Source organism: Petaurus breviceps, unplaced genomic scaffold (genome assembly GCF_028583685.1).
Source record: "Petaurus breviceps papuanus isolate PSGF00001 unplaced genomic scaffold, PetGlider_PUasm1.0 187, whole genome shotgun sequence".
Classification (NCBI taxonomy): domain Eukaryota; kingdom Metazoa; phylum Chordata; class Mammalia; order Diprotodontia; family Petauridae; genus Petaurus; species Petaurus breviceps.
In genome coordinates, this window is record NW_027185799.1 from 806,284 (window position 1) to 819,015 (window position 12,732).

At 44.4% G+C, this 12,732-nt stretch overlaps 1 protein-coding gene across 2 annotated transcripts in view; it reads left to right on the plus strand.

Annotated features, from left to right (window-relative positions):
• The first annotated feature begins 321 nt into the window (after positions 1-321).
• Positions 322-12,732, plus strand: part of PLXNB1 (plexin B1) — a 71,226-nt gene continuing 58,815 nt past the window's right edge. The window contains exon 1 of one of the 2 annotated variants that reach the window (XM_069090618.1): positions 322-667. In XM_069090618.1, the coding sequence (XP_068946719.1) occupies positions 354-667 (314 nt within the window). In that variant the 5' untranslated portion in view covers positions 322-353. The remainder of the gene's footprint in view (positions 668-12,732) is intronic. The other variant, XM_069090619.1, reaches the window with a different exon arrangement.

The window sequence follows — 12,732 nt, forward strand, 5'->3', positions numbered from 1 at the left end:
CTTTCTTTCTTTCTTTCTTTCTTTCTTTCTTTCTTTCTTTCTTTCTTTCCTTCCTTTCTTCCTAGTTTGGCGGAGAAAGTGGAAAGGAAGGAAAGGTAGAAAGAGAAGTAGGAAGGCAAAGGACAAGCAGGTGAGGGTTCTGGCGGAGAAAACGCGCTGCCTCTTTGCTGCCCACCCTGCTTTATTCCGGAGCACTTTTCGGCCTGGTGTCTGCTTAGGGAAGGGACTTGGGGGTGGGGATGGGGGTGGGGGTGTCTCTGTTCCTGGGCAGCCCGGGTCTGGAGGGAGGGAGGAAAGGAAGGCGCAGAGCCCGGGGGAGGACGCGGCTTTGTCTCCATTGTTCCTGGAGGTGAATGCGCCGGGTCGTGGGGGATGGGCGGGCGCAGTTTTCCGCCCCTTGGTCTCCGGGTAACAGCTGTGGCTTCGCCGGATCCACCTCCAGGGGCGGGGGTAAGGGAGGCCCGCGCTGCTCTGGGGCTCGGCTCAGCCCAGCTCAGCGCCGCGCCGCGCAGCGCCACTCGGCTCGACTGAGCTCCACTCAGTCCCGCGCCGCGCAGCCCCGCGCAGCAAAGGATTCGAGCGCAGTGCAACGGTGTGCACTCCACCGGTGTGAGTGCCTACCTCTCTTTCTCTCTCTCTCTCTCTCCCAGCATCGGGGGCCCGAGTGGTGAGTCCATGCGTCTCGGGGGGAGGCAAGCAATCTAAGCTCCCCGGCAAGACTCCCCGAGTCTCCTGAGGTGGAGAGCCGGCATCCCTAAGAATATATTGCTTGGGGAACAGACGTACTTGGGTCGCTTTGGGTTTTCTGTTGTGTGGATCTCCCACCTGGAAGGGGAGAGCTCTCGGTCTGGGGACTGGCGGTTGGGCAGGGGGCTATTTCATTGGGGGAATTTTGGACCGAACTTCTCTGGTGGAAGAAAACTTCAGGGTGGTTTTGATTGGGAGAAGAGGGAGGCGGGATCGACTCCCCCTGAACAGGAGCTGAGTGCCCCCTCCCTCCGCCCCCAGGCAGCCCCTCCTCTCCCCCACCTCCATCCTTACCAACCTACAGCCTTTCCCTCCCCGCCAGGACCAGATAGGGTCTTTACCTCTTGGACTCTGGGGGCGGGATGCCTGTACTGAGGAACACTAGAGGTATACCAAACCTCGGAGGGAGGAATAATGTGGGAGAGGAGGTTCGCGGCTCCTGCAGCCTGCCTAGGTCCGAGGAGGACTGGGAGACTGGATCTTTACTCTTGTCTTTCCTACCCCACTAAATCCAAACACTCTCTGGATTGAGAGCCCCTCCACCCTATTTCAAAGCACACCTTAATTGTGGTCCTCGTCACTCCCTCAGAACACACCCTAGATTGTGTCTCCTTCTTCAACACATATTACAGTGGATTTGGATTTTGACACTCCTCTAATATGGGCATCCTTAATGCGACCACCTTCCCCCTGCAGTACACACGCCGTGGAGAGTGACACTTTTCTGGTCAACAAACTGGATTGTGTCACCCTATACCACCAAAACACATAGCCTGGGTTATGACCCTTCCCTTTCCCCTCATACATAATTTGAATTGAGACCTCCCTCTCCTCAGTCCTCTACATGCTCAAACCAGAGTGTAACCCGCTCACATTCTGTTAATAAGTAACTGGCCGGCTCCGAGGCAGGGGGAGGAAGCAGTTTCCCCGGCCATTCCAGTGAAAGCTGGTTTCTCCTAATTAAGGCACCCAGGGAGCCAGCCAGGTGGTGGGCACCTCCTTGGGTATAAGCTGGGGGGAAGGGGCGGGAGGGGCAGGTATCGACCCAGGATCTGGGCCTCTGAAGGGAGCGGGGGAGTTCCCTTGCTAAGAGGAAGCCTCTCTTCACCGCTAGCTATCTCAGCCTCTTATCTCCTGGGAATGGAGAGAGGAGGGCTAAGCCTGGGGTGGGGTGGGGGGGTAGGTGGTGTATCTTGGGCATCTCCTTAAGTGGTGGGTGAAGAAATAGTACTCCCCCTGGTGGATGAGATGGGGAGATGGATTGGAAGAAGTGGGGAGCCCTAGAGTGGCATAATCTGGTGCCAGTTTTGACATTGTTGGAGGAGAAATTTTCTAGCTAGCATGTTGGGGAAGAGGAATGGTATACTAATGGGCCCAACTGGAATGTGTTAGGCTCTGAATGTTAAGGTGCAAGGGGTGGGTAGGGCACAGAGGTCAATTAGGAGGCAATAGGAGCTTTGAAGAAAGTTTGAGGAGACTGAAGGATTTACACTGCTCCCAAGTCTAATTTGTGTACATCTCAATAACAGACATAACATAACAGAATAACAGTTCATTGTCACTAATTAGTAAAACTGTTTCTGAAGCCACCCAGATTCTGCACTTGATCTTCACCTTTCTTCTCTCTGTCCCTTCCCTTTGGCCCCTGTGTTGTCCTTCCATCTTTCTCTGTTACCTTGCTTGGCACATACTAATCACTTAATGATTTTTCATTCTCATTCCTTCTTCTCTGACCCTCTCCATTTTATTTTCCTTGTCCTTCAGTCTTTCTTTCTCTGTCTCCAGCACCCTGTCTCCATGACTCTTCTCGCCTGTCTCTGGTTTTTGTCCTTGGTGGGGAGAGGTAAGCAAGCCATGAGTCCTGGGAGGAAACTGGTGATAGAGACCAGAACAGGAGCGGTTCTGGCCTCTCCAGCCCCCTTCCCCTAGAGTCACTCCATCCATGCAGACAGCTCCTAGGAATCCCTTGGGAGGGGAAAAGAGAACTGATTGGCTCTCCAGGGTCAGTAGAGGAAAGGGGGGAGGAACATAGATGATGGGAGCAGCTTTGGACCTGCCCTGTTCAGGAACCCTTTTTGCCTCCCAGTTTCATTGGCCCATTGGCCCCATTCTCCCCTGAGGACTCCCGAATGAGAGAAGTGACAGTTGAGGCCTTTCAGTTCCCACTGTGACACAGGACATGAGTTCTTTGAGGAAGCTCCTTCCTGCCTGTTCTTTGGATTGGGCAGCTATGGCAGTCGGCACCCTCAGAACATCTCTGGATGCAGGGTGATTATATTGTGTTGTGTGTTATATTATTATGGTTTATATGGGCATCTGCCTCCACTCCCATCCAACAAACACACTCCCTATCTGCTCCAGATGCCTGTGATATCTGTTTGATCAGCCTTCTTGAGTTCTCATCTGCTTCCTGCTTGGGGGAGGTGGGAGAGAGAGCAGAACGGGAGACCACGGGGTGGAAGAAAGTGCTAGAGAGAGAAGAGCAACTGAATTGGAGGGGAATGGAAGTCTCACCTCAGAGAATTCCATGACTTAAGGTTCATTTAATACCCTTCCCCAGGTTCCGGCCCCATTAACCAGTCAGAGAACCAACTGTAACAAGTCTTTGGGGAAAGCCCCATCCATGCCTTTTGTTAGGGAGAGGTACACTTGAGCTTGAGAACCTCCTGAGCTTGTCTGTACCCAAGTCTGTGTTGTAGGCATATTCCTGCAGTCTGTGGGAGTGCGGGGTGTGGGGGACTGGGAGTGGGGCTCTGCCAAGGTCTCTCTTCTAAGGCTGCTGTCCTCTGAGGTTGCAGGAAAGGCTTTTGGAATTGGACGATTTAGTTTAAAAGAAGGTCAGAATCAAGCACAACATCCAGACACAAACGTCTTCCTTTCAGACTAGGAGCTTTAGATCTCTGGATTCTCTCTGGCCAGTGATGTCTTGGAATAGTTTCTGGATCCTGGGAGAGAAGACATCCCTTCTTTGCCTTTTCTCCAGTCTGTATCTGAAAATGACCCAAGTCAGTGGCATGGGAACCAGGAAATTCCCTTATTCTCCCACAGTGGGATGTATCGGGTAGAGGGAAGGTTTCAGGCAGCCCCTACTCACCCTTTTCCAGCCCTCCTACTCTCCATCCTCTCTTCTTAGTTCTCACCCCCACATCCTCTCTTCCATGCCACTCATTCTCCCCCCCCTCCACCTTCATCCTTCCCCCCACCCGCCTGGGGCGGATAAACAAAGGCAGTGTTGTTCCCGCTCCCACAGAGCTGCCCTGTTTTCTCCACACTAAAAATGGAAACCCCCGAGCTATTTTGGGAGCAGTGCCCAGGCCGGGCCTTGGCCTACTGCCTCCCCATTCCCACCCAGCTTGGTCCCCACCCCCTCTTTCCCAGCTCCTTCCTTCTGGGGCCTAGGCTCAGGGTCCAGTTCTGAGCCCCTCCCCTCTGGCCTCTTCTGTGTACTGACCATTCCCTGCAGTGCTTTTCTCTGACTTGATTGGGTCAGGGGCCAGGGAGGATTGGTTAGTGGGGAGCAGACTTGAGTGCCAAGGTCATCACTGCTTCCTGATTGTTCCTAATACTGGCAGCTGGTCTGGGGGGTCTTAGGAGCTGTGCTCTCTTGCCTTTTCTCACACGAGAGACAGAGATGTCTGAGTACACAGAAGAACTTTTCTAAATAGGCCTCCCCAGGACACCAAAGAAACCTCTCTCTGGCTTGGCTCCTTGTCCCTTGGACTCTTGCTAGCTGAGATAGACTGACCCCCTAGGTCACCCATAGCATACAGAGGGGACTCCTCAACCCCGGGTCACTTAGGACGTCAGCCTGTTGGGGCCAGACAGAACAGAGGGAAGCTGAAGACTGAAAAGATTCAGGTGCTCCACCCCCTACCCTACTCAGGCCCCTAATTATCTCCCTCATCTCCTCCTCTTTCCCTTCTCAGCTCCCCAAACCCTGCAACACCCCCATCCTCTCAGAGTTCAGTTCCCTTATACCTCAGTCACAGCTTTATCGAGACTCCCTCTATGGCAGAGTTTCTTAACCTGGGGTCTTTAAACTTGTTTTGAAAGTATTTTAATAACTATTTCAATATAATTGGTTTCTTCCATGTCTTATTTTATGCATTTAAAAACATTCTGAGAAAGGTTCTACCATTTGCCAAAAGGGTCCATGCTGTAAATAAGAACCCCTATTCTATAGGCAACTCTGTGCACAGTGCCCTGGAGTAGACACAAAGATGTGTCCTCCATGAGTGATTAGTCCAGTTGAGGAGAAAACTAGAGGTCAGTACCAGACAGGAAATAACCTCCTATCTTACTACTCAACATTTCTTTTCATGCTTGACCTCGGGTACTTCTGACTCACCCCTGATCACCCATTCTATTTCCACCACCCTGGTTTCACTTTCCTCTAGACCCAGATCATACCATGGGCTGCCACTTTAATATGTCACTGTTTATTATGGTAGCATGCCTTGATGTCTTGAACCTCTTAATATCCTCATCACTGGGTAACCTCTACTGTCTATTTTCTCTGCTGCTTTTAGGCTGAGGGACAGTGGTCAAATTAAGCTAATTTCACCTAATACAGATTGATGGCACATAATCTTAGCTTGCTTCTGTTTGATAGTCAATTCAACAAACATTTTAAGTACCTTCTAGGGGCCAGAACCCATGTTAGGTGCTAATGATACAGAGCGAAAAACAAAATAAAAGGAATTTATATTTTACTGGGAGAAACAATGGGTTTACAGATAAGTTAACATAAGATATATGCAAATATCTTTTTTTTTTTTTGGAGAGGAGACATCAACAGGCTAAAGATTCAGGAAAGACCTCTTGTAAGGGGTGCTGAACCTTTGAAGGGACTTATGGATTCTATGAGGTGAGGGTGAGGAAAATGAGCATTCCAAACATGGGAAACAGCCTGTTCATAGGCAAGGAGGGGCAAGACAGAATGTCCTGAAGGAGGGACATAAAATAGACCAGTTTGGATAGAGTGTAGTGTGAATTTGGGGGAGTAGTGTGTAATTAGTCTAGAAAACATAGGCTGGAGACAGCTTATGAAGGGCTTTTAATGCCCAGCAGAGAAGGTTTCTACTTTATCTGAAAGGCCAGGGAGCCACTAAAGCTTCTTGAGCTAGAGGAGTGAGTGACATGCTCAGACCTGTATTTTAGGAATATCAGTTTGACAGCTGTGTGGAGGATGGATTGGAGAGGGGAGAGACTGGATGTACAAAGGCCAGTTGGGAGACTACTGGAATATTCTTCATTTAAGACAGATGATGACTGTCTGAACTAGTGTGGGTGTGACATGAATGGAGTGAAGGGGATAGATGCAACTGGTGTTGTGGAGAAAGAACCAAGATAGACTTGTTAACTGATTGGATCTGAGTGGGGGTAGAGCTGGAGGGGGACTGAGGGAAGAGCCAAGAGTGGCTATATCTCCTTCCTCTTTGCTTCTGCACATGCTCCCCCCTCCTTTGTCTAGGATGCGCTTTGTCATCACCTCTCTCCATCCTTTAGTTTCCTTCAAGCAAAGATCAGCCCAGGTGGCACTTTTTTCAAGAGGCCTTTCCTGTTTGCCCTCAATTGTTAAGGCCTCTCCCTAATAACCAAATATATATATGTATACACATATGCATACATATATACACATATATTTATCTCCCTAATAACCTATGCATATATATTTACACAGATGTATAATATTATAGAATATATGTAACATATATATGTCCTATATTTACTCATCAATGAATAAGTATCTCCCTAGTAGAATGTTAGCTCCTTGAGGGTTAGCACTATCTCCCTTTTGTATCTGTGTACCTTGGGCATGGCACATGACAGACACTTGCTTGATTGAATTGTGACTTCTAGGCTGTAACCATGGATGACTAAAATACTGGTGGTACCCTTGAGAGAGATGAGGAAGTTTTAGAGGAAAGGAGAATTTAGGGGGAAAGATAATTAGTTTCATTTTGGATATATTGAGTTTGAGGTGATATCTAGCAGATGGTTAGAGATTTGAGAATGGAGTTCAGAATCAAGATGCAGGTTTGATATGTAGATTTAGGAGTCGTCAGCATAGAGATATTAGTTGAACCCATGGGAGCTGATGAGATCACCAAGAGGAGGGAGGATATATGGAAGAAAGAGAAGAGGACTCAGGTAAAGGGCCTTGGGATATATACCAGGGCTGGATGTGGAGACTAAGAAGCATGAAACAGAGAGATAAGAGGAAAACCCTTACAGAGAAGTCATAAAATCCCAGGGAGGAATGTGTCCAGAAAGAGGGTAGTATGTTCAATAGTGTAAAAGGCTGTGGAGAGGTCAAGAACAACTAAGGTTATTTAGGAATACAGAAATCATTGGTAACCTTGAAGAGATCAGTTTCTTTTTTAAAAATGTTAACTGATAATTTTATTTTTTTTATATATTAGCTGCGTTTCTACCTATATCTCTAAAAACTATCCTTTGTAATGAAAGAGAAAAAAAAGAAAAAACAATTCAACAAAACTAAGTAACACATGAGTGTAGTCTGACAGCACATGCAATGTTCCACACCCATAACCCCCCACGTCTTCAAAGAAGGAAGGTTATATATATATATTTTTAATCACTTCTCTGGAGTCAAGCTTGGGTATAATAATTATAAAGTATACAGTTGAATTTTTTTGTTCTTTCCAAGTACATTATTATAGTCATTGTGTATATAATTTTTTTTGTTCTCCTTCCTTCTCTCTGCTTCAGTTCATACAGGAGAGTGCAGTTTTAGTTGATCATACAGGAGAGTGCAGTTTCAGTTGAATGGTGAGGTCAGAAGCCAGATTAAAAAGGATTGAGAAGTGAGTGGCAAGTGAGACAGTGGAGACAATAAATTTAGACAGATTTTTTTTTCCCCTAAAAGTTTGGCTGTGAAAGGGTGAAGAGATCTAGAACAGTGAAGTTTTTGGGAGATTGAGCATGTTTATAGTCAGTAGGGGAGGAACTAGGGAATAAGGAAAGATTGAAAATTAGGGAGAGAGGGTAAATGATTGAAGGATCATGTTACCTGATGGGATAGATCAAGGGCAGATGTAGAAAAGCTAGAATTTAGTAAAGAGGAGCAATTTCTTCTTTTTGAGAATGAGCAACAGAACAATGAAGGATTATTTCTGTCAATACTTATTAAGGACCTACTGTGTGCCAGACACTAAGCATTGAGGATACAAAGAACAGCAAAAAGCAGTCTCTGCTTTCAAGGAACTCACAATCTAATGGGGTGGGGGGACACAATATGACAACAGCTCTGTACAAATGATATAATCATTATCTATGCATATATCTTATTTGTACAGATATTCTCTCTCTCTCTCTCTCCACCTACATCTATTTCTATAGACTTTAAATGAGACTCAAATGAAGCCAAGAGGTAAAGAAGAGGAAGGATAGAATTCTAGACATGGGGGACAGCCTGTGAAAATGCCTGGAGGAGGGAGATGGAGTGTTTAGTTCAGGGAACAGGCCAATGTCATTAGATTGCAGGGTATGGGGTGGTGGTGGTGGGAGAAAGCAAGATGTAAGAAGACTGGAAAAATAGGAAGAGGACTAGATTATGAAGGGTTTTAAAAGCCAAATAGGATTTTTTATTTGATTCTGAATGTAATAGCATGTCCCTGGAGTTTACATTAATATATTGAGTGATGAAGTATAGAATTGAAGACCAGAAGGAGCTCAGTTTTTTCAGTCAAGTATAATGCACAGTCCTGAGAGGTCTGGAATAGAGATGTTAAACTCCCTGCTCTAAAACTGCCCAGTAAGACTGAAACGAAATTAAAATGTAATTGGGAAATGTTTAACAGAACAAATAAAAATATAATATAACATGGATAATATTAATTTGTGATTTTCTAAATTTGACATCACTGTTTTAGAACATACCTTGTGGGAAGTATGGTAGGTAGTGAATCATGGAAAGGTGAAAGATTTGTCATGCAATGGTGAGTGTCCAGTTGACATTATATAATGTAAATTTGCAATGGATTGAATCAGCATGATAATATGACTGATGATCATTCAGCAGCACATAAGTAGGAGTAGAGAAAGTAGATTAGGAGTGAATCAGAGTTGGTATCTGAGAAGGGATGAGGGGACACTGCTAGGACAAGAGGACAAGGGACTCCAGGCTAGAGTTCAGTGTGAAAAATTAAAATTTTTAACTATAGGGCTAAGAGTTTGAAGGGAGACAAGTGGAACCAGAGGAGAGGATGTGAACTAGGAGAGCAGTGGAGCAGAGAGCAGGGAGCTGGAGGTTCTGATGGGGACAGAACATGGGTGAAGGGTGAGGCACAGGGAGAGATGGAAGGATTGGAGGTTATGCTCAGATAATTTCAGGGCTCTGTGTGGTGGGACTGCTTGTCCCCCGTGTGTGGCTAGGTAGAATGAAGGTGCAGACCAATGGACGAAGGGAGTTGAAGAACTGGGAAGCAAGAGTAATAGAAGGGAAAGCAGTATGTAAACTGAAATTGCCAACTATAAAAGCAGGGGTTAGGGTGGGAGGAAGACTCTGAGCTAGGTGAACTTCCTGAGAAAGGAGGGAGAATGATCTGGGAGCCATTAAATGACATCCACTAGGATCTGGATAGGATGATAAATCTGGATGTTGTGAACCTCAGAGGAGATGATGCTGAGTGATGGTGGGAGAGGGATAGAGAAGGGGAAATCTGGAGAGGACTGAGAACTCTGCTTACTGTTCTTGACTGTTTGTGGGGCAGGGGTGAAACAGCAGGGGAGAAACTGGACACATTAGTCAGGGTTGTAGTGTCTTTTGGGAGGAGCAAGATTTCCATGATTGCAAGTGGATGGAGAAGCATGAGAGGAAGGGTTTTAATATGAAAAGAAGGGGGAGGGTGGAGTGGGATAGGGAAAGATAGGAATAACATGATTGTGTAAGAAGTTGCAGAAAATGGTAGCAGAGAAAGCATGCTTTTGTTTTGATAGTCAGTGACTAAATCATGGGGATACTGAGTGTAACTATAGGGCAAAAGATGGTTGTGTCCTTCCTAGTGGCGATAGTACTGTAGGGGAAAAGTGGAAATTGGAGGGGTAGGGCTTGATTTTGGTGATCAAAATCTGACTAGGAAGGGACCTGAGCCTGGGTTTTAGCTGCTTATAAAGTCATCAATTGGGGGTAGTTCTACCCCATGACCAGTTCTAATATTTAATCAACAATCTCTTTGTGTGTGTGTGTGTGTGTGTGTGTGTGTGTGTATAGGTGGGAGGGGGAGAGGATGGGCAGGTTGGAAAAAGTGGATCCTTCTACTCTTGATATGTTCTATCTCATTTCCTCAATGATGATTCCAGACTATTTCTTCTCTACTCACCTTCCTCATTCCCCCTTATCACAGGTGGTATATCGGTTTACTTAAGTGCGAAGACTGAAGATTCCTTCTTCCATTTCTCAACATTTTACCACAGCATCATCCATTCCTCTTTCCCTGAAAAAAGTATCCCTATCTCTTGTTAGGGTTGTACCCCCGATCCCATTTCATCTGACCTCTTAAGATCTTTAGTCGCCATCCCTTCTCTTTTAACCATCTTCAATTTCTTCCTTTCTTCTGGTTCCTTGATATCTACCTATAGACATTCCCTAATCTTCCTAATTCTAAAAAACAAACAAACAAACAACTTTCTTTGTTACTTCTGTCATTCAGCTAACTATCTGCCTTATCTCTGTTTCCCAGTTTGCTATCAAACTTCAAAAACTTTGTACCTGATGTTTACTTTCTCTTCCTCAGTTCCTTGTGGTCTGGCTTCTACTTCTACCACACTACTGAAATTGCCTCTCTAAAGTCACCAGTGGCTTCCAATTTCCAAATCAAATAAATAGCTTTTTCTCTGCCTTTGGCATTGTTAACCACACCATTCTACTGGATACTCTTCTTCCTTGGCTTTAAAGACACCTAAGTCTCTAACATGATGCTCCTATTTCTCTAATCCGTCATTCTATCTTCTTCACTGGGTTCTTAACCTTATCTTAATTCTGATCTAGATTTTGTTCTTGACTATCTTTCTTTCAATATTCTTTACCTTGATTGTGTTATTCATTTGTATAGTTTCAACTCTCACCTCTATGCACAGGCGTTATAGGAATACAACTACAAAGTACTCTTTACAGAACTAAAGGAAGACTTAAATAATTGGAGACGAATTAATTGTTCATGGGCGGGCACTGCTTATGTAATAAAAATGACAATATTACCTAAATTAATTTACTGACTCAGTGCCATAGCAATCAGACTTCCCAAGGATTTCTTTATTGAAGTAAACAAAATTACGATAAAAGGAGGAACAAAAGGTCAAGAATTTTAAGGGAAATAATGAAAAAAGTGGGAAGGAAGGAGGCCTAGCAGTTCCAGACCTCAAAGTAAATTACAGAGTAGTAAATCAGCAAAATGATTTTGTGGTGGTTAAAAAATGGAGTTGATCAGTGGAACAGATTAGGTACAAAAGATTAGAAACAACTGAACACAGCAGTATAGTTTTTGGTAATCACAAGGATGCAAACTGCTAGGTAAGAATTCACTATTTGACCTAAAGTGCTTAAAAAATTGGAAGGCATTCTGGGAGAAATTAGGCTCCTATGTGATACCATATTCTACAATAAGCTTTAAATGGCTTACATGAGCTATGTATGAATCATATAAATTAGATGAGAATGAAGGAAATGCTTTTCACAACTGGAAAGAATTGACTAAACAAAGGAGATTGAAGATGAAAGGAGATAAACTGTACAGTTTTTTACATAATATTGAAAAGGTGACAAAAACAGTGCAGTTAGAATTAGAAGGGAAACAATTAACTTGAAAAAATATTTGCATAAAATTTCTCTGGTAAAAGTTGATAGCCAAGATATTTAGGGTATATGTATATATACATGTATGTATATGTGTGTGTATACACATACATACACACGCACCCCCACATATATACATACATACATACATAGATACATATATATATATATATATAAAACATTTTTTTTGGAGGGGGAAAGCAGGGCAATTGGGATTAAGTGACTTGCCCAAAGTCACACGGTTAGTAAGTGTTAAGTGTCTGAACTCATGTCCTCCTTACTCCAGGGCCGGTGTTCCACTTACTGTGCCACCTAGCTGCCCCTATGCCATTCTTTAATAGATATATTGACCAAAGGATTTGAGCAAGCAGTTCTCAAAGGAAGAAATCTAAGCTGTCAATAACCATATGTAAAAGTGCTACAAATCACTAATTACAAGAGAATTACCAATTAAGACAACTCTGAAGTACCTGCTCATTTGTCCACCAGATTGGGAATAATTACCAAAAAGGAAAATGACAATTGTTAGAGGACCTTTGGGAAGACAGGACCATTTTATAACCATCTTAGAAGGTGTTTTGGAACAATGCCCCAAAGTTACTAAATTGTTCATATTCTGACCTAGCAATACCACTTCTTGTTGCTAAGTTGTGTCAGTTGTGTCTGATTCTTCGTGACCCCATTTGGGATTTTCTTGGCAAAGATACTGAAGTGGTATGCCATTTCCTTTTCCAGGAGACTGAGGTAAATAGACTTCTGCAGGGTCACACAGCTAGTAAGTGTTTGGGGTCAGATTTGAATTCCAAAGGCTAGTCCTCCCTGATTCCAGGTCTGACACTCTATCCATTGCACCACTTAGCTACCCAGTAACTAACTATAAACATCAAAGAGACCGAAGACAGAGGGAAAGGACCATTTGCACAAAAATTATTTATAGTAAAACTTTTTTTTTTTGGCAAACGCATAACTGGAAACAAAGTGGGTGCTAACTCATTGGGGAACGACTGGATGAATTATTGCAAACTATTGTGCCATGAGGGATGAAAAGGAGGGATTCAGAGAATCCAAGAGAAACTTGTATGAATTGTTGCAGAGTGAAGTAACTATAAAATGAACACGTTACAAAGGAAACTAAATAAACAATTCTGATCAATGAACCAATCTGT